Here is a 22,769-nt window from a genome sequence, read left to right on the forward strand (position 1 = left end):
CGGTGGAGAGCTGCCTGTATTTGGACAACAGCACCGAGCTTGGTGCCCTCCTGCACCCCTCAGCACGCCGGGGGTGCGGGGACCCTATGGCCTAGGCTCCCCGTTCTCCCTGCTGCTGGGAACTTTGGGGCATCCAGGCAAGTCGCTCGGCGTCCTTGCAGCTCGGAGCTTGGCCTCGATGCTCTTGAGGTCTCTTCCAGCCCTGTGGTTCTGTGATTAAGCGGGAGCGGCGCTGCCCTCTCGCTGCGGGTGGCTGCCGGGGGTCCTGCCGTGCGGGTGCGCCAGCAGCCCAGCCGTGCCCGGGCGCCCCGGGGCTGCTCCCCGGCTCCTTTCAGGCGCTGCCGTTCGCGATGTGCCCCTGCTGGGAGGCAGGCGAGGGCCGGGGGGGTGCAGCCGGGACCATCCCCGGCCCCGTCCCCCTCCCTCTGCCCGGCTGCGGCCGCAGCATCCCCGCGGGCGGGCACCACCCCGCCGCCAGCCCCGCGCCGGGATCTGGGCAGCATCAGGCTGTGATCCCCTCCTCCCCTCCCTCCCCGCCTCCCTTCCCTTCCCCTCCCCTCCCCTCCCCTCCCTTCTCTCTCCTCCGGCTCTGCCCTCCCCTCCTTCCCCTCCCTCTCTCCCCGCAGCCGCCCAGCCCGGTCCCTGCGCGCCCGCAGCCTCCTGCCGGGGGCCGGCGCTGCCCGAGCCGTGCCGAGCCGGGGGCAGAAGTTGCGCGGAGCCCCCAGGATGGGAGCCCGGCTGCAGCCCCTGGCCCTGCGGCTGCTGGCGCTGACGGTCCCCTTGGTGGCGAAGGGCTTCTCGGACGAAACCCTGGAGAAAGCCGCGAAATCCGAGGGATACTGCAGCCGGATCCTGCGAGCCCAAGGCACCCGGAGGGAAGGGTACAATGAATTTAGCCTCAGGGTGGAGGGCGATCCCGAATTTTACAAGCCTGGGAACAGTTACCGGGGTAAGTTGGCCGTCCTTTCCTTCCCACAGCAGCGGCGCGGTCAGGACAAGTGTCCCCAAAACTACAGCGGGGCTCTCCGTGCCCCTCACCTCCCTGTCCCTGCTGGAGCGCGTGTGGCTGTGTGGGTGAAGGCAGGGTAAGGTGCTCCCACGCACTGCTTTATCGGGGATGCTTTCCTGACAAGTGAGAGCGAGTTGGATTTCACGGTGTCACTTTACTCCTAAGCACGAACTCAGCATTAAGAGGATTTTCCTTCCTTTTATGAATTCTCTCTGCCGGCTCGGCTCAGCGTTACAAGTTGACGTGATACAAAACGCGCTCTCTCTTTCCCTCTTTCACCGACTTCTGTAGGATTTCTTCCTCCCCCTTTAAACCTAGCGCGGCGAGTAGCAGCCTCAGCATCCAGCAGCAAGGAGAGGAAACTCGGAGCTGGTCGGTCTTGCCCTGAAATATGAATGTTAATATAATGAGTTAGCATATGGGCAAACAGTGATGCAGCATGCTGCCAACTTCCCACATCTTGCACTTCTGTTTACCTCCCCCCCTTCTTTTTTTTTTTTTTTTTTTTTTTTTCCTGGGGTAAAGAACAGATGGTTCAAACAGGAAAGAGGCAGAGGAGATGGTGCTAATGACCACTGTAAATAAGAGATGGAGGCATTCATTCTCTGCTGAACGCTTCACATACAATCCTTGAAATTAACTTCCAAAGCACTCTTCAGCATCTTTTTCTAATTAATAGATAAAGGCAGTTTTTGGTCACTTTTCCTGCCTCACTACACAGTCCCTTTGGAAGCAAACCTTCATGGAATACACTGTCACCTTTGTATTTTAAAAGTACTTTGAAAATAAATTGGACTTCTATTTTTATTTTATGTACTTTACCCTATCTCTTTTATAGGCAAAATGAGTGGGTTCTTGGGGAAATCATCACTTTGGAAAACCAATTTTGAGTGTTTCTTCTAAGTATTTCTCCTGACCTTCCTTGGAGTCAGTGTAAAGAGCAACGTTTTCCCATTGCACGAACATGGGAGTCTTAGGGCAGATGGGGAGAAAAAAAAAGTCTACACATCATGTTCTCTTAAAGGATGGAAGAAAATCTCTGCTGCATTGATTAACCTGTTTTGAGTACCAGGCTATAGCTTTGTGGTATTTGTGATAAAGTTTTTTCTCGATAACTGACATTTGAGTGTGGTGTGAGGAAATGTGCATTGCCCATCAGTCGGTTAACTGGTACAGTTAGCCTAACCCTAACCTAGGCATTAGGATTAGTACCAGGAGTCTGAAAGACACCATGTTGCACGTCTACCAAGCAGGATAAAGAGAAGTAAATGTCAAGTTCCTCAACAGTGACAAATACGTGAATGTTCTGCAGAAGTTTGGGAGTTTACTTCTGTGAAAGTATTACCGGATATTTAGAGGCACCTGCCAAAGAAGTTTCTATTACATGGAAATGTAGGGGCAAAGAAAGCCCCCAGTGGATTAGAGTTAATTTTGTGGACATGCTAGATCTTGATGTTAGGAGCTCAATCAATAATCACATTAGCATATTGTAGTGTCTTAGAAATGAGAAAATTACAGCTAATGATAAAAATTGAAAATGTAGACCAAAACACGTGGTTTTGATATTAAGCTTATGTGCCACCTGAATACTTTATCTGAATGGTCCTTTAAGGACGCTTTATGGAGGGTTGGAAGAACATAAGTAAATGTTAGCCTAATATATCCATTATCTGTGACAATAGCAGCACCATGGAATGTTTTTAAGAGCTCATTTTTGAAGGAAATTCTGTGTTACAACTGGAACTATGCTACTGTTTTATACAAAGGTTAGAAAATCTAACTAACAATTAAAAATGTGGGGTTATAGCACATCTGTAGGGGTTTTAGCTGTAAATTGCTAGATGGCCTACGCTGCAGAGGATTTGCACAACCTCAGTTGAGTTGGAGCCAAAGCCGCCTGTTTCCATGGCCCCTGTCTCGTTTAATTCAATCTGGATCCTTGGCACGTTTCCTAGTGGGCTCCTGGAATAAACGAGTATTTATGCAAGGTGGATAACGCGGGGACTCACTCTACATACAAATCCCATCCGCCACTACCCCAGCGGTGTGGAGGCGTCCAGCGATGTTTGTTACTCCAGATCGCTGCCTGACGTGCCTTCTGCCTCAGGCCTTGGAGCTGTGGTGATGGGAAGAGCTGCAGCACTCCAGTGGTTGCAGTCATCCTCATTTCCTCCCTCAGGTGTAATGCAGGAGCAATGGCTCTGGGTCTTGTGGCTCCCCCATGGGGCACAGACGTTTCTGACATCTTATTTCGGGCTCTTGGTGCCGTGGCCTTTCTCTGCCTGGTCCTTCAGCCTGCAGTGTCGCCTCCTTCCCTGGGGAGCAGACAGAAATGCGTGTGGGGAGCTGGTCTTCCACTGGTACCAGGCTTGTTTGTGGGCACACCACCCTGGGGCACGGTCCCCTCTCCCTGCTGCTCAAGTTGGGCCCGAGGTAGCCCAAAACACATGGTTTTTCCCCTTCCTCCCAGGGGAAGGCACAGACAGCCCTGAAGTTTAATTCAGTGGTACCGGGTAATTGTCCTTGAAACTAATCAGTCTTAGCTCTATCGATCTGTAGATTGTTAATTTTGCATGAGCTTTCCAGGAAAAACGAGTTAAGTTTCAACCTCTTAAAAATATACACGGAATAGCATCCATTTGACGTGCTGACACGCAGCGCCTGGTTCCTGCCGTGATACCCAGGAACAGGTGCACTGCTGAGGAGGGTGAGGATGCGACTTGTGCAGTCCCTCGCTGCACTGCTTGGGTAGCACCGTCCTTCCCTGTGCCCCTGTTTGCAGCAGTCTGCACTCCCACCTCCACCAAGGCCAAGCTGGGCTGGTGCTGCACGCTGCGCTCCCTTTGTGTCCGCTGTGGGACTTCTCTTCCAAGGAGCGCTGAATTTTCTGAATTTCTTTCTCCTGCCCGATGTGCGAGCGCTCGTCTGTGATGTACAAGCGAGCCCTTGTTCTGTAACGATCTCAGCACTTCTCCCATATCACCAGTTGCAGAGAGAAGCAGATAGAGGAGCGGAGCTGTTGGTGCTTGCACAGAGCAGACGCAGGGCGTGCAGCAGCGTGGGACGGAGTCAGGCAGCCTTCGCCCTGCAGCAAAGGAGCTGCTGCTTTCATCCCCCCTTCAGCTGGGGACCCCGGGGCAGCAGGAGGGCTGGGAGGTGTGTGGGAGAGCCGCTTTGCAAGGTGCTTAGGGGGTTTCTGAAGGGGCTGCTGTGTCCGGGATGAGCTCTCAGCCCCTCTTTGCAACGCCACCAGCAGTGCTGAGCCCAGGGAGGGGAACTCCCAGCCCTCAGCAGGAGCCCAGTGGGAACCCCGGGCGTGCAACAGCTGAAAGTCAGGTTTGGGAATTCTCCTCTATTTTTAATTTTTTTCCCCCCCCCGAGAGCTTTTGTAGCACTTCAGATGTCCTCGGTTTCTTGGTAGGGGTTTTGGAAACTGGGTTGATCCATAAATGTGAGGAGGAGGATGAAAACAGTTGAGTCAATTCACAGCTGGAATCCCTGTTTCCTTGTGTAAGCATTGAAGTATTTCTGGTGTAACTTTTTGCTCATGGTGATTCAGACTTTTGAATTACATATAATATATGGAAAAAGTTGTTGCATGTGAAATGCTTTTATGGCAATTAGTTTCCAAGAACCAGTGTTCAAAAGAGTGCAATGGGTTCGTCCCCACTGAGTTCAGCAGTGCTGTTCCCAATTACTATAACCAAAGGGCTGGCCATGAATTTTCATTTAGATTGGGCTGCAAATGTTTGCAAAATTGGACTGGCAATAGTAATTATTGGGCAGATAATGAATTAATAAATTAGAGCAACGCTTAGAAACATAGTAACATTAGTTGCTCTTACGCAGCCACTTGGTTCCCATACATAAAACGTCAAAGTTTCTTCCTCCCTAGAAATGATGAGACTCAAGTTCATGCTAAGGTTCTGTGGAACAAGTAGAAAATCATGGGAGTTTAGGGGCTTGCTCATATGCCCATAAGTGCTTTATATTTGTAGAGGTGTTTATAAAAAAAAACAAAAAAAAAACAAAAAAAACCCAACTCACTTTGGTGTAAATGTGGCACTTGCAGTTTTTAACCTTTTGTGTATTTGTCCAGTCTGCTATTTTCAAACACCATTGGTTTTAGCCCCAAATATTGCTGCAAAAAGCTTAGAAGCCTTCAAACACCTTATTATATTTTTTTCTGTTACAGAATTTCTAGATCAAAAAGGGCTCCACGTATTCCAAATGAACTCTGAACACGTTCTGAAAGGAGTATCTTTTCAGGGCTGTCTGTCGTTGTTAGTAACGTGGTGCAGCTCCTCGCCTCCTGTTTGTGTGAGAGGCAGTCCCTCGGGAATACCCAGCTAGGAAGCAGCGATTGCAATTGGCAGTTGCTGTTTGCTCATGAAAACTCTGGGTGGTCTTCAGTTCCTATTGTGCCAGGCAGGGTTTGAGAGCGTGACAATAGTGCGCTACAAGCAGCGCTGGCTGCATCGTGGCTGAAGTAAAAGCTACTCACGAGGATTTCTAGTATTTCTAGTCTGGTTTTCTAACCATTTTCCTTTAATCCAAACAGATTTCTTCCATAAAATGTATCTCTGTTTCAGACTGAGATTCCTATAAGGCATTGAAAAAGGCTGAGCAATGTATAAATATCCCCAAAAGTTTTGCCTCGAAGCTCTGTCCTGTTTCATCTTGCTTTATAACATTCAGAAGAGCTGTAGCTGACACGAAGCTCAGGTGATGCTTAGGTGCTGGCGGTGGCAAATAGTAAGATCATACAAAGGTGATTTGCACCACCAGAACATGAGGGGTGCAGTCCCGATGCCGAGCATAGTAAAATCAGAACAGGCAGTGTTACGCTATTTCTTCTCTGCTAGCAGCTCTAGTCAACAACACCGTCGTGGTCAGGATCGGAGTGTGAAGATAGGTGTTGTGCTGACACGTAGGGTGCTTTGGCAGCACAGCCATACACATCGGTTTTACCCAGGAGTTCAACTTCGTGTCCTGTTCTGCCCTGAGGAAGAAGCAGGATAAAGGACGAAGAAGATGAAGGATAGTTTTAAAGCTAGCACCTCTGGCTAGTTAAGCTGAGGCACGTGGTATGGTCACATTGCTTTAGAGTCAAAGAAACTTTCTGTGTACTAATGCCTAGATCCTTGTCTGTGCTCAAAGCAGGACAAAAGCTGAAGCCAAATGTTTCAGAAGATATTTCTTCGCATAAGAACAAAACAATAACAAAAAGGCATCATCAACAACAACAACAACAAACAACACAACCTCCTGTGGAGCTGAACAGATGAGCAATCTCTGTGGGGAAAAAAAGAGGGCATGAAAAAATAGCTGGGAGATTTCACATCAGTACTCTGCCAGTGCTTTTTGGTTTATGTGGAAACTTGGACTGAAGATTTTTGCGTTCTGGCTGGCTCTGCTCCATGTTGTTAGTGCTCTCGCTTTTGTTAATACCAATTTAAAACACACACGTTTCACGTTGAACTGAGAAATTATATGCATGTGTCTGCCTTCACAACTAATGGTACGTTTTCTTTGTTTCTTATATTTCAGTGACACTTTCTGCTGCCACTCCTGCGTACTTTCGAGGGTTCACATTGATTGCTCTCAAGGAAGGAAAAGAAGGTGACAAAGAAGAAGACCATGCAGGAACTTTTCAGGTGAGAGATCTTTCCCTGACCTGTACTGCTAGGAGTCTGTCTTACTGTATGCTGGGCTCATAGGGAGCTATTATTTGCACAAGAGAATGCAGAATATGCTTAAGTAAGCACAAATATTGGTGGATGCTGACATGAGAACAGAATAACGTATTTTATATTCTATGCAATCTCTTCAAGAGGTCAAGGCTTTCATACCTTGACTTCAACTCGCCTTCCTACACTTTTCAAGTTAAGCACGTGCATAAAATATTTGAACTAGAGCCTGAATTTGTTATCCAAAGGGAGCATGAAATGTATTTTATTTGTTTTGCTTTTTGTGTTTCTTTGCCTAGGTATTTCTGTTCTTTCAGATGTAGATTACCCTTCTGCGAAGTGTGCTTGCCACAGCTGTAATGATTGTTTTTATCAGTCATAAATTAGGTTCTGCTGTTTCATGATGCTTAGTAGTACTTTACTTAACGAACACATTCAGTGGGATGAAATGTTGTTTAGCATTATCAAAGGACTGGAACCCAGAGCGGTGATTCACAAAATACTATTTCTGTCTATTTCAATTCACATTGCATGAAAAAAAAATCTGGAAATTGAGAATACACAACATATTTATGAAAATGGATAGAAATTGTGTCGATTTGTTGTTGCCCAAGATTCTCGGATGAGGTATTGTTTGCTGTTTGTTTCCAAATTTAGCAACGTTGTACATGGTACTGATTATAGTTTACAGGATGGTTAATAATACTGATAGTAATTTCAATAATAATTTATGTGTAAAATATGTTGTTTGCCACTAAGAAGCACCTCTGTGTGTTCAAGAGAAATACTCAAAGGTTTTACTTTGGTGAGCTATAGGGGGACAGAAATCAGCGTAATGCTAGCATCTCTTCCTAAAGGTCTTCTGTGTCTTGTTTATAGCAAATATGCTGTGCAAACTCAATACCTATTTGAGTATTTGTTTTCCTATCTAGTTTGTCTAGAGGCCTCTTTCTAGTTTTCATATGCTTTCTAAGAAAACCTGGAACAAATGATAATGTATCTGATATTGGAATAATTCTACCTTCCTTAAAACTAAATGTTTTCCTAATATTATATAAATCTGTTTAATATGAACAGTTTTTTTTTGTTTTTTTTGTTTTTTTTTTTTAAAGTAAACCAGCGTTAAAGCCTCAGCTGATGCTAAGAAGTAGAAATGGTGTGCTTCATCAGTTTTAGAAAGAAACTTGTCACCAATAATTTCTCTGTTTCAGTTGTTAATGTCTCTGTAGCATGGCTAATGGGAAAGACTTGGCCGGAGTTTTTCCTGTATGGCCAGATGTACGTCTAACTCATAATAAAGTGAGAAACTCACTAAGCTTTCCCGAAACACAGAGGAATTTTCAAGTCAGCGGAGAGTGGGAGGCAAATGGAAATTCTAAATAGATCAAAACATAAAAAGCCTAATGGATCTCAGTGGAGGAAAGGTTGTTTAATTAGCTTTATTATACGGATTGCAATCTGAAATTGGTATTCTAATTGGCAGAGGAGAGTTTCAAATTTTATTTGCAACTAAATTTGTATGTCTGTGGGGCGGGCAGTACTCACTGTACTGGTCGGACATTAGCGCAATTAACTGAAGCTCATTTAGATAGTGCCTGCCAGTCCTGCCTGCGTTCATGCAGGTTGAAGAATTTTGTTTAAATGTCCAATGAATACTTACAGCGATAAATACTGATGTCTCTTGGATCATGGTTAGGTGCTCGTTACTGGAAGAGGAATAGGCAAGCTTAGTGCAGAAGTTTGCGCTGTTTGCTTTGTGACACGAAGATCCTAACGGTGTCTAAACAGTTTTACAGAATACGACGTGTAGCATCACTCGCATGCCATTTGCAGTTCTGTATTTCCAGTGCTCAGATGGAGAACATGTTACTCAATGAATTAGCTAATGGAACAGAACTTGCTGAAAACCGCTAAATAGTGGCAAAAGTCTGGATGCAAGTTCTGGGCTACTGGAATAAAGCTCTGCCTCCACAAAGAAACGTATTTACTGTTCAAATAATAATCACAACAGAGCAAGGAGCATAAAACGCACCGCATGAAGCAAAGTGCTTCATTTATAGCAGCAAGACTTTGTAGCGTAGCCAGGATTGAAGGAACCCGAGGCCGACAAACCTAAGACTGTTTTTTCCTTCCCTGCCCTCAGAGAACATAACCCACCGTATTTTCCAGTCTGTGCATGCTACTTTCCAATCACAAAACGTGGCTTGCCCAGACGTTCTTGGGCAAAACCTGCACAGGCACTGTGCTCAGGCGAAGGTGCCGTGGGGCTGTGCCTTTGGGTTTGCACAGAGCCATTGAGCGTTGACCTGATTGTTGTGCCTAATGCTTCAAAACAACGTAGAGGAGCATGTGCTAGAGCAGCAGGGTGGTAAATAAGCACTGCCTTCTCAGCGACTGATACAGCCGTGGTATGGAAAAACGTGGTGTTTGGGGTCATGGCCGTGCTGCAGCAGGTTTTGCTGCGAGCCCCCTTGGACGGGATGAACATGTAGTGACCGGCTGCTGTGAGTTTGCCCGGCAGGGGCTGTGCTCTGCCTTTTACAACCTCCTCATGGCTCGTTGACTTCTGTCTGACTGCAAGTCAGCAGGTACGGTCAGTCTTCATTAATCATTAAGCTGCAGGGTCTTGATCCTATAAATAGCAAAGCTGTTAAAATTCTTGGTTGAACAGGTATTTTCTCCTGTATTTTTTTTTTTTTTTGGTTACCTTTGTACTTGTCACAGAGTAGAGACCTTTACAGAAGTGTAGTTTGGACTCCACCATTCTGTTTTTCACTGAGAAAACTGAGATTTTTTAGGTCTGACATTACCATTTCTTTATTAATGAGGCCAAACTTCTTTTTCTTTGTCCTTGTAGCACACCCAGGGCACAACTTGGGTTTAAAAACAAAAAAAATCACGTTGTTTCCCACAACCATACTTTAAGTAGCTAAACTAAATATAGCTGGGGAGTTAAATATGCCAAATTCAGTCACAGAAATATGGGAATGTAATAATATGGCTTTTACTTACGCCAGTGATAATTGTAAAGTTGGGGGTGCAGTGTGGCACTCTGAGAGCTTCGACTATTGCGTCCCATTGGTCTCTTTACACAAACCTTCCCAACTGCTGTCGTGCAGAATGCTGATCCGTCTGTTTTGTAATGTTTAGCAACAGTCTGCAAATCGTTTGAAGGCAATTTAAAAGCAAATTATACTCGGGGGCAACAATCAAGAACTGATAGACTATAGAGCAGTGTCTATACAGGCCATTTTAATCAGTGTGATTATGCAATGTAATAGATTTAGTTTAGTAAATAATGTATAATAATAGAAGTTTAGTGCTGAACCTTGTCTGATTCATTTTCATCTCTGAGGAAGAATAAATACTCCAAGGAAAGTCTTGGGGGTTGTGATGTTTTCTGAATCTTTTCTTAAGAAGTGTTCAACAGCAACAAAACATTCAAAATCTCTCCAAGTGGTGTGTTTAAACCCTTCAACATATCGTGTTTTATGGAAATTTCAAGGAAAACTTGAGCGTTGTGCAAATGTGACGTGTTTTTCTGACGTATGGTGATAAACAGACTCAACAGCTCACAATTAGACATTTATCTGTCTTGTTTGAGCATAATCAGCCATTAGGCTCTTGTGTGATGTCCACTGTTTTTGTGATATTTTACTTCTGAATGTAGTAGCGTTCATCACAGTAGTATCCCTGAAACTATCCCTTTGCTCAGCTGATAAGAAAATAAGTGGGTTTCACTTTCTGTGCTCTAGAATGAATGTAAGAACATACCGAGAAGCAATGTAAGAACATCCATAGGCACAACAGGAGCAAGAGTGAAGGTTTCATTAAAAACAGGACACACATAAAAGCTGGGGGTGTGTGCTAAAGCAGAAAACATGTAAGGAAAGTTGGAGCAGTAGTAGATAAGTAAGGTAAGCGGTCTTTATCCTAAGTCCTCCTTCTCTAGGTTTACCCTGAACTGCCCCAAACATTTGTCTTTGTTCCTTTGTTTGCTGAACGGTGATCATTTCTTTTGATGCTGTTCAGCTGACTAAAGTGCTTACCAAAGCTTTTAGATTAAAAGGTATTTTTACAAGCTCTCAGAAAAGCAGATCCTCAGTTGCTGTGTTCTAGCATTTTACAGGAATCTTGTGCCTTTTTAAGCAGGAGATGCTGCGTTTTGAAAGCAGGGTAAAAAGGCTTCTAGCACTGTGTCGTGATTTACTAGTTCACGTATTTATATTCAAAATGAGTTTATATTTAAAAACCACTGCAATTAATTATGAAGCTTTTTATTATTAATATTAAGCTACACTTGCCATCTTGATGTTGCACTCAACTGTATATTTTTTTAACCTTATATCCCACGTTGAGCATATCAGGCAATGAGTAAATGGCTTATTCTGAGATGTATGAAATGATGTTGCTTTGCTCAAAACTCTGCTAGCTGTTTCACTTTCCCAGCGTCTTATCGCTGGAACAGTCAACCATGTTACTGCTCGTAAGCATATGGAAGTAATGATTTTTCACTCTGATTTGATGTGAAACGTTCAATCATCTGGTGGTTTGCAAATCATGTGGGATTAATTTTCAGTTTATACTAAAACCATATCGTTTAAGTTTCGTGGTGAAGGTTCCTCACACCAGTGAATGACAGTGCGTTGTCCCTATCTAATTAAAACTTCAAACTTGAAGAATTGTTCAGGATTTTCATGAAGGAGGGTTCAGACATCGGGATATGTAATCCTGGAGTGACAGGTGAGGTTGGGGGGGAGGGGGGTAAGAAAAGGATGGACACTATTTATTTCCTTATGCCTTTAAGCCCAGTAATTATGTGGCCACCACATGTATAACTAGTTCGTGTTTATCAGAAAGAGAAGGACACAAAGCTGCGTGCATTGGCTTCAAAGAGAGCCAGCTGCTGTAACACCCCCGTACAAAGGGCGGGGGTTGGGGGTGCAGTTGCATCCAAGCCCCTAAATGAAAATTCTCTTTCTGAAGTTTTGATCAGCAGTTCTGCCATCAGCAGGAGATAAATCAATGCGAAACAGCTGTATACAGTCATTAAATGCACAATCCAATGCTATTACAGGAATGTGTTAAAGATGAAAGAGTCAGAATGTGCCAGGTATATGATTTGGAGCCTGAGAAAGGAGAGATGAATTCTGAAAAATTAAATGTTATATTTATGTCTCCTGGTCTTTTCAATTTGCCACAGTATTCCTGATTTTCTGCTAAAATCCAATCTTTCCTTGCAGTTATTGCACAAGAATCATTGTGCACATTATTCTAGACCAAAAAAAAAATAAATTAAAAAATGTAAAATAAGCCTTAGCTCCTGTTTTGTGTAGGATGGAATTGGTTGTCCTTGATGGAAACTTTCACACATTTTCTAGAGCTCCCTGACTCTCATATCATGATACTTTTTTTTTTTTTTTTTTTTTTTTTTTGTTAAAGCTTATATTTAATCCTTGAGTATCTGTCACAGCAAGTTCCAGTGATTAGAAAATGTGAATGAACCCTTTGAATGCGATTACATATAAAAAGGACTGGTACACTGGAAGAACTGTAACCTGAACCACTTACTGGCAAGGTTTTGGTTAAAAATTGCTGTGTCTTGCTTCAGACAATAAAAGATTATCATATAAAAGAAGAGTGGTGAGCATCAGGCACTTGCAGAAGAACAGCTCTGCGATAGTAATTACATGTACTTATTTACAAACATTTTATTTGTTGATATTTCAAGTTGTGCTTTCAAAAAAACAAACCACAACTACCTGCTCCCCTGGGGTGGGGAGAGGTGAACAAGAAATAAACAAACAAAAAACCAGAAAACATGCCTCTTGAGATACATTAGCTAAAACTGCAGGATTCAAGGCTTATCAGAGTCAGGTTGTCTCAAGTGTAACTTTTCCCCTGCCTTGCAGCCTGCCAGTGCGTGCTGTCTACCTCTGCAGTGCCAGCCTGTGTCATGGTAAGGTATTAGAGCTGCCTATTTAAATCTCCCGTGGAAAAGAATATCTACTAGATTATTCTCTGCCTTGGATTAGCAAGACTTTCTGGTCCCAGGAGGCTCCTGAAGAGACTCATTAGATAATTGTTTCCTGGAATTTGGCGTTGGTGCTTAACAAATCAGCTCCCGCCTATGTGGGAAGATGTGAAGGGAGGAAATGACACGGGAAGCACGGTCCTTGTCTGCCTCGGAGACTCCAGACTGCTTGTCACATGCATGAGCACTGGGAGTCCCCTTCTTAGCCTCTTGGGACCATTTAATGCTTTACAGGAGTCCTCTGTACAGATCTTGCTTCCAGACCCACAGCCAGTTTTGCATTTGCAATTATGCAATTCAGAGCCCAAGTCTGATGCGTGCAGATCCCACCAGCTCTCTTCTGTCCATGAGCAGAAGCTGCGTGTTCTTCCCCCCCAGGCAGTGCTGAAGAGGACACATCCATCCCACTGACTCTAAAGGAAGGTGTTTTAAATACCCCTTTCCTCCAGCCCAGGTAACCTACCGAAGGCATCGTTGCTCCAGTGTCAGATAGATGAGTCGCCGTCTGAAGAAAGAAATTTTAGCAAAGACATTTAACCCAATGGCAATAGCCAGATGCTTTGCAGTTAGCACAGGCTAAACGGGCTATAACTGTGTATCTGGGCTCTGTTTTCATTGAAACTTCAGTTCAGCATCTTTTTCCTTACTACTTCTGTTGCCATCAGGCTTTCCTTCCCAGATTTCCCTTTTTGTCTCATTGTTTGCCAGCTTCGTCTAAGGCTCTCAGCAATTATTTTGATTCTTTGTGGCTCTGCTGAGCTAGATCACCACTGTTATCTCCTTAGCTCTTATTATTTCTCTTTAATGCTCCGTGACTTACCCCTGTTGCAGTTATTTGCTGTTCTGCAGCATCAGAAAACCTTCAGTGTGTCAGTTCCAATCAGCAGGACCTCGGAGCAAGTGTCTGTTCTTTGCACTTCCACTTTGCATCAGGTTACAGAGCTTTTATCAGCTATTCCCTCGTCATCCGGACTTCTTCAGCTATTGCTGCCTGCAGTCCTAGTTATGATAAGTTATGGATCTGGACGGTCACGCTACCCGCAGACTGATACAGGGTTTTTAAAAGGAATGGACGTTGTGGGGAAACGTGCTCATTTTGGTGCTTCTCTTCAGATAAGTACTGCCAGCTGCCGGACTACGATGAGTGGAGTGCAGAAGTGCAAAATTATAGAAGGACTTGAAAGCCTTCTCTCATATTGTGCTTTCTTTTCCCTTCAAGTGTTTGCAGGGGGGAAGGTAGGAGGGGTGGAGGTGATGGTAGAGGCTGAGGCTCAACTGGGCAGTTTCTCCAGGCTGTATGGACATTTCCCCTCTTTTAAGAAAATCCTGCTTTCGGTCCTCTAGAGTTTCCAGAAAGGAACACGTGCACCAGTAAGAGGTCTCCCAGTTAAATTTAAGTGGTGCTTTGTTTGTGTTCTTTAATTAATGGTCTTGAGTGCCTTCAGAGAGTTTCTGGTGGTTTAGGATTGGAAATAGCTCTTACAAATTTAGGAATCTGTCTCTCTCACTGATTCACGAATGTCTGTTACAGAGAAAATCTTTTAGCTGCACTTCAGACCATATTAGAGATCTTCAGTTCCCTGGGCTCCGTGGTCATGAGGCAAGTCAGCTCTCATCACAACTCACTGCTGAATTCACTGCTACCAGCTGGAACCTGCTGTTTGCTGTGCCATTTGTCCTGAGATCACTTTCTGAATTCAGCAGGCAATTTTGCATTACCACAGTGACCGTGTATTTAGCTTTCATTATTCCCCACTGCATGTGTGCCCTTCTTAGACCTAGATTGCGGTCTGCCCTGACACTCAGCCTCCTTTGCAACTGTTCCCTCTCTGCGGATGGTAGGAACCTCTGGGTGTTTGCTAAGGGATACTGTTTCAGCTTCCATTGCTGTCCTGAATAGGTGTAATTGATTATTCTCTCTGCTGTGATAGCTCTTTCTCATGACCTAACAACCCAGGATCATTACTCATCTGATCAGTGTATTTACTCTACGTCAGAGCGGTGTGTGTAGACTACGGCCTGAATTCCTCTCCATGTACCGCAGGACATAAAAGCCAGGTAATGATGAACAATATTGCTGTTTTGTCTTACAGTGACAGTGATGCAAGATTTCTTCAGGGAAATTAACGTATTTTGATTCTGGTGCATTCAACACGTTTGCTTTTCAGTACTTTATCCTAATACACATTTATAACTGCTTGTAGTCTCTTCACTTCATGCAGTCCTGAATGGAAATCCACAATGATGTCCTCAGAATAGGCAAAGGCTTGTAAAACTGAAAAATCTACCTTTTCATTTTAAACACATCAGATGTTTTGCTTCAATGATAGCCTTTACTCAAGAGACTTTGCAGACATATTTCTGATTAAAATACCTGTTTGTTTGTTTGTTTGTTTTTTCAGTTTCTTTTCCTTAAAAGCTTTAAGAGAAGACCAGAATGTAGCTCTAAGACATCTCCTTTCCCTGACCAGACTGAGACTATTTGGGGTCCATGACCAAAAATCTATATAACATTGCTTTTTCTCCCAGATCTACTCTTGCAGGACTTTGGGAGTTTGTCTCTTTCCAGCACAGTGCTGGGTTGCTTCAGTGTAATGTGGCCTTGTTCCTCCCTGGTTTCTAAAGTCTGGGATTTTAAGGATATCTCTAACTGAAAGTACTGATAAAGAAGAGCCTCTTCGGACAAACGAACTGAGATCTCTCATTAGGATTTCTCCTGGTCTGTCACCCCACATTCTGGTTCCCTCCAATTGTTTGACATCCCCTTAAACTCTGCTGATGATCACCTAAAAAATATTTCTTTCTGTTAATGTTAAGTCCTGTAAGAGAAGTTCTCAGTGTTCATCTAGGACCTAACTATGATTTTGGAAAGGTTTCTTGAGGCACTGCCCCGTGAGCCATCCCACTGGTACCGTTTGTTCAGTCCTGTCTGTTCTCTGGTGCCCTTTCTGTTTCCCACATGCACTGATCCCAGCGAGCCCCCTGCATCTTGTTCTGCGTGGATTACCTGGCTGCTGTCATCACTGCTCTAAGAGTCGTGCTTTTATTGCTGGCTTCTCATCTGCTCACTTGCTCTCTGACAGAATTGCCCTGATCCTACGCAAGACTCTCCTCTTACCCAGCAGACAAAGCTAGGAGATCTGGCTTTTACTCCAAGCAGGAGGTAAGGTGATCTCTGCCTCCCCTGGTCCTAGACTCGCTCCTTTAGTTTTGAGCCATTTCTTAAAATAGGGGGAGTTTTTCCCTTCTGTGTTGGCAGAACTTGTTCCTCCTCCCCTCAACCTCTTAGCTTTTTTTTTTTTTTTTTTTTTTTTGTTTTGTTTTGTTTTTTTTTGGCTGTACAAGCGAAAGATCAGGGAACAGGCATTTTTAGATACGGTCTCACTACTGAGACCAGTCCTGAAATGATGCGCCACTTGCCATTATAGTTGTGCCCGAAATGACTCCTGACTTCTCCTCCAAGTGTTTCCGGAGGGAGCTGTTGCTGGGAGTCACCCCCAGTGTAAATATACCTACCAGCAGTCACTGACAGGGGACAGGACAGTTACTTGTAAGTAATTACACTCCCCACAGCTGGCTAGTATTTTATTTTCTCACTCTTTGTCTTCAGCTACCCCCCTCCCTCCCCATTCTGTTGCCCTTTGCAGTTACTGAGAGAAACTGCAAATGGCATCTTCCACTTGTCTTTTCTGATGGCTCTGTAAGGGGCAGGCTGTGAATGTATGCTACAAGGGCAGCACAAGCAGAGTTTTCTGACCTAGGCACTTTTGATTTCAATTTGTACAGACAAGTGAATACCTACAGGGGCAAGACATTTCAAGACACCGTTATTGCTGGTAACCCGTTGGACTTTCTGTACAAGATTTTTTTAAGTATTTTTTACAAATAACTATTTGCTGGACAGTATTCTGTATTTTGTCTGGGTAGTTACTTTTGATTATTAAAACAGCAGTGTATTAAAAACTAATTTTCCTATGAAAATAAATCAAGAGTAGCAAGAAATTCCTGATCCAGTTTCATAAAAGCCAGCGTTTGGCTCTCGAGAACGCTTTTCATAGCGCTCAGTAATTAGAAAGGGAAATTCCCTGCTGGTATAGAGCTACCATTTTGTTCCCCATTCCCTGCATTGTCACTGTGGGTAGGATTATTATGCAATCTCTGGCAAACTCATCCTAGCAGACTGCTTACTAATTTGTAGGCTGTAGGTGTAAATTGAAAAGCCTTCATCCTGCTTCTGTTTACTTCACAGATTGAACTGGGCTCCAATTATTCTCATCTGTGTGAACTGAGGCACTGTTGTTGCTCTTGCCTCTTTTTTTTGTCCTTGTGGGTGGGCATAGCTCTTTTAGACCTGCATTTCTTTTCAAAAGAAACATTTAAAAGAATGGGTACATAAGAAGCAGTTTTAGTACTTACTGTTCTATAACTTTAAAGATTTTATATATATATATATATATATATATATATATATGTATATATATATATATGTATATATAAAGATATATACATATATATATATATTGCTACAGTCACTAGCATAGTACAGGTTCCTTAGGGCATTGCTGGTGTTTGTTCATGATTTGTCAGGCACACATCAGGGTTTTGTTCTCTTGGAACTTATTAAATCTTTATTTTTTTTTTTATTTTTTTCATTTTTTCCCCAATTGCATGAGTAAAGCTGACCTGCTTGCATAGCAGGCTTAATAATACCTGATGTTGTTTGGTTTAAGTCTGTTTGTCTCAAACCTATTTTAGCTAACCTACTGTTTTTTTTAAAGAGGAGAAGAACAGAAGGGGAGAGAGGGTACGTAAAGTAGCAAACAAATACTGAAACTGGATAAATACTTTATCCTGTGACCTGTTTTGAGCAGTAGATCACTTTCTTATGAAAATTAGCTACCTGTTTTATATTATTAATAGACAAATGCTTTCTGGAAGCTACAGGGAGGTATTTTAAATGGTTGCTAAGGCAGCAGATTGCTTCTTATAGGTGGTCCTTTTGCTTTGGCCTCTGTACATGATATTGTGGGAACCCTAGATATAGGAATATAGCCAGAATCTGAAGTTAGTAAATTACCCCCTCCCACGCTACTCCTACCTGTTAAGAAAGTCTGCCCACACGTTGTGATGAATCCTAGTACTATTAAGATAATCATAAATGTTTTTTGAATCATAAATGTCTGTTTGTTGTACATGCAGGACCAGCGTATTTTTTTTATTTTTTTTTTTGGCTAGACACAATTTCTTGGCTTTCTATGAGATTCTTTCAGTAACCTAGTTTTCTCATCGTCAAAGGTTATCCAAAGTACAAACATAAATTAGAATTCGGTTATGATATATTTAGACAGTGGGATTATATAATAGCCTCACTTTCAAATATTGTGTGTTCCAAACGCTAATTTGGAACGTTTTTCTTAGAGGTTGTGTAGGATTTTTGTTAAGGATGAAAAATACCTATAAACTACCTCCTCAAAATTATATGTATATCTACCTGTTTTTTTCTTTTAGCTCATTTTATGCTCACTAATCAGCTCATCCGATTGCACTAGTTGCAAAATGTATGAAACCAACATAACAAACAGCCAGCTCTGCATGTGGTGCAGATGTTATGCAACTGCCAGCTTCCACAGAAAGAGCAGTGCACGTAGCCACATCTTCTTCGGTTTCTAAACCCATTTGCCTTTTGTTGCCAAGTACGAAAGAGATTTGACATAATTTCTGGAGAATAACAAACCTGATATAACCATTGTGGAAGCTGTTTCTGGAGCACCAACAGTTCTGTTCGTATTTTTACATCCATACACATGATGTACAAAAAACTGCTTATGCCTGAGCCAAATAATCCAGAATAATGTAAATGTGGGAAGGACCTGGGCAAGGATAAAAATATGGAAAACATACAAAGTCAGGATAAAATGCTGAAGTCGCTGCTGTTAAGGTGCTTGACTGTTGATGAAACCTCTTATGAATTTAGAGAAATCATTACTACGTTTATATTCTGATTAAATTTACTGCATCTGGTCCTAAAAATTTCCTGTTGTCAGTGCTACCAGATTTGCATGAACCTTTATGGATGTAATATAGCCTTCAAATATGCTTTGATATGGCCTTTCTGCTGAAGATTTTGAAGTTTTTGTGTAAACTACATTCCATAAAAAAAAATAATTATAGAATGTGGAGTTATCAAAACCAGTTTACAGAAAAATAAACTGTCAAGCAACTTAATCAAGATCACAAATCATACTTCAGCTGTGATTAAACTTCAGGAATTCTGCTCCTTACGTACAGTGTTTGCCGCTTGAATCAAAAATGTTTAAATAGTCTTCTTTCTTCTTGCGTGTAAATACTGTCCATGCATAAAATAACAAATGTTTGTGAAACATGTAACATTTCTGTCATGAGTGTAAAATATAACACGGGGATTTTAAAAGAAGAGCACAGAATAATACTGTCTGTTTGGTGGGGTCCATAAAAACAGTTCTGGTAATGGCAGCCATTGTGCTGGTATGTAACCTGAAAGATAAAGTTTTACTACAATATTTAAATGACAAAAAACCTTCCAAATACTCTTAGCACTTTGGGCTTGATCACTTAAGCCAATAAATGGGTCTGGATCCATGCTGCACTATAGTTCTTCCTTGTTGCCAGTGCAGAATCTGAAGGAGTACCATTAATATGTATTCTGGATTAGTGAAGTGGATGGTATAATGCCTACTGAGCTCTGTGTAATACAGAAGTATTGTGCATTTAAAAAAATAAAACAATCCCAGAAGTAATAATCTCCTTATCTATTAAACATGATTCCTGACCTCTCATTTTAATACTTCTCTAATTACATGGTTCATATTCTGGAGATAAGGCATCACTTTTAAAGTGTCCATATCTCCTGAAAATTAATTTTTACTTCATATGTGGCCATCGGAAGTTATTTTCCCTCCTTTTGAGACAACATTTTTTATATCTTGTTTTTAAAGTCTTTTTACAGTGGCATGCTTCAGAGGATTGTTTTCTGAAACACTTTTACAAAATTTGCATGATTAGTGTGTATAAAGATGTAAAAGAAATTTATTGAGAATAATTCAGAATAACATTGAAACTCATGCTGGTGTGGTTGATCTTAAACACTGAGATAGATTTCTTCTATCACCAAAATTCAGCCTTAGAAACAAAAAAGACTTTTCAAGAGCTAGGAAGCACTTGCTGGGCCATATTTAGTTTCTGCAGTGCAAATCTGTGTTACTGCTGGTGCTTCCATGCTGCTCGTGTTCTGCCGATGTTTGCATAGGTAGGTTAGACCGTTTGTGTCACTTCTGTTGATTCTGGATGCATCCTGTTCTCAGATTAAAAAGAACAGATTCAAAACAAACAAACGTCCAAAACTTTCACAGCTATCTGCTGGAGGTTCTCACTTAACCTAGGAGGAAGCGTCAGCTGTTTATAACCCTGCATACCAACACTTCCTCACTTGTTAGAGAAGGCAGTATTGTCTGGATTCACTCTATTTGGTGCTGTACTTAATTTTCCATTATATTTCTTGCTTGCAGGACACTTTCCCTAACCTGTTTAAAGTCCTGTAACTGAAAGAAGCTTTCCTTCAGGTAGTGTTCTCAACCTTGAGCAGATGAAGTGTCATAAACAAAGACAAGGAAGTGTAAAGGAACCTCATCCCATAAACTGCACAAAATTGCTGTCTGTAGCCTTGTGGCAGATGCTTTTTGCTGTGTGTGTTCCATATGATGAGATCTGTATGCAATTTTGTCTGCCACTAAGAAAGAGTTAACGTATATATAAAACAAACAAAAAAAGGTAGTTTGAGCCTTATTTTGCAAATTTGGAACTTCTAATTCCATAGCTGTAAACGTTGGTTCTGTTTGCTTTCCAATCTCTTAATTGCATGCCATCATTTTTGTGTTAAAGTCTCCAGGACGCGCGGCAGGACCTGAGCTTGTGTCACCCCTTAGCTAAAAGCTGTCATCATCGACATCAGTTAAAACACAGCTAGAAAAAGCGTAGCAGCCAGCTGCTACTTTCCAACTTCAGTTACTGGTAGAATTGCCCACATGAATTAAGCATGGTGCTGTGGTGGTGGATGGTGCATGTCGTGCATGAGATGAGCACAAAAGCACCGCGACTCTCCTAGAACCGTGCCTGTCCATTTCCAGACTCTGCACGCTGCCGTTTAAACATCACGTGTAGACATTATTATTATTCTGTGCTCAGTTCCATGAAATTCTCTGAATGTTTACATCTTTGAAAAGTATGACTAAGAGCATGCATAGGTGAAGTTCAGCCATTTGGGACCTCAGTTTTGTTGATCTTTTTAGATGGCTCTTAGAAGCGCAGTAGGAGGGGGCTCATCTCTTTTATTCCACTGCAAATTGATTGTTTGCCAAAAGAAAAAGGAATGCTTTATGGCATAACACCTGCTGCTGCCTTCTTTTGCATCACGACCGTTGCTGTCTCTTTGTATTTCAATGACCAGAGTAGTGGGGGAGAGCTGAGTGCAAAGATCCTGAGATTTTAAGGAATCGTCTCTAATATCCATCCATAGATGAACAGAAGGAGCGTATACTGGGACTGAGCATCAGACCAGCTGTAGCACATGAGCAATAATATTTCAAGCCTGCTTAAGACAGTTCAGATCATCAGCAGAAAGTATAGGCAATTTTGGTTGCCTTGCAGTTATTTGTTGTTTTTTTCTGTCACTTTTCTTTCTGTATGAAAGGCAGACCCAAACAACACAGAAGAATTATTTATTCTCCACAACTCAGGCTGGTAGCAAAAAGGGCTACACAGAGGGGTCTTTGAATAACACAGAGGAATGGAACTGGTTGAAATGAGAAATGTCCTCTGTCAACAGTTAGCACTGTTGTGCTAACTAATGCAACAATTAAATGACTTGGAAATTTCCAATCAAAAGGTTGCCAGCACTTTATATGTAGATAAAAATGAAGCATGCTATTCCTTGTATTGCATTATTTATAATAGATCATAAAATATTGAAGCAACGCTACCTGAGGTGATGAAAAATCAAAACATGTAATTTCAGGATAGATTGTTACGAATGCATTTGGAATTACACAAATGTTTTACATGATATTGACTAAAACAGCATATTTTCAGAAGAAAAATGTATTTTGACAAAACTATGTTATGAAACTGGAAACTCTGTGAACTAATATTTTCCTACTTTGTGCTGTTAGTAGTCAGAGGAGTTCCAAAGCCTAAATTTCAGTGAAAGGCCACCAAGTCAACTAGAAACAGCTTATTTTGAAGCATGTCTTTGGAACAATGGAATATCTTTTTAGAAATCTGTCGTATTTCACCTGGATTTGCTGTGAAGGAAAACACTGGAAATAGAACCAAAGTAAATACAGTTTTTGTTCATTTAAATCCCGCGTTATAACTTATTCCATTCTACATATTCTTGATGCCATACACGTTTGCCTGTTTCGCAATGATGGAATATCGCTGAGAAGATTGTTGTTGCTAGAGATCTGCAAGTTTAAGTTTTCCTTGCTTATGTGTCAAACTGATTTGGAAATGAATTTTGTAGTTTCTTAATGAATGTCACAAAAAGCTGTTTTTTTTTCCCCAAAGAAAATGTACTTAACTCCCCCTCAGTCTGCAACTGCATACACTGAATTTCTATTTGCCCTAATGAAATTTCAAATGAAACAGCTTCACAGTTTTGATATACATATTCAAGAGAATTAAATTCCTTTGAGACTGAGATATTTTTTTTCTGAAGCTTTTGTGCTCTGTCATTTGCATGTACGGTATGATGGGAGTGCACATTTTTAATTGGAAAGTCTATTTACAGCCATGAAGTTGACACACGTAAAGAAAGCTTATATTTCAAAACAACACACCGAGACATCAGGAGGCGCAGACTTAATCTAATGTTTGTATATATGGGGTTGCTCTGAAATCCGCCTGCAGCTTTAGCTCTTTTGTGGCAGTGCCATAAATCCTGGATCTTTATTTTACAGTCGGCGTAGCAGTGTCACGGCAAGAGATGCGTGCGGGTGGTGGC

General features: G+C 42.2%; 1 protein-coding gene across 1 annotated transcript in view; it reads left to right on the forward strand.

The window, feature by feature from the left end:
• Window positions 1-613: 613 nt before the first annotated feature.
• SPON1 (spondin 1) overlaps window positions 614-22,769 on the forward strand; it is a 179,301-nt gene continuing 157,145 nt past the window's right edge. The window contains exons 1-2 of the mRNA XM_082762198.1: window positions 614-949; window positions 6,560-6,666. Coding sequence (XP_082618324.1) covers window positions 727-949; window positions 6,560-6,666 — 330 coding nt within the window. The 5' untranslated portion in view covers window positions 614-726. The remainder of the gene's footprint in view (window positions 950-6,559; window positions 6,667-22,769) is intronic.

This window comes from Aythya marila (assembly GCF_965140915.1).
Source record: "Aythya marila genome assembly, chromosome: 5".
Taxonomy (NCBI): Eukaryota; Metazoa; Chordata; class Aves; order Anseriformes; family Anatidae; genus Aythya; species Aythya marila.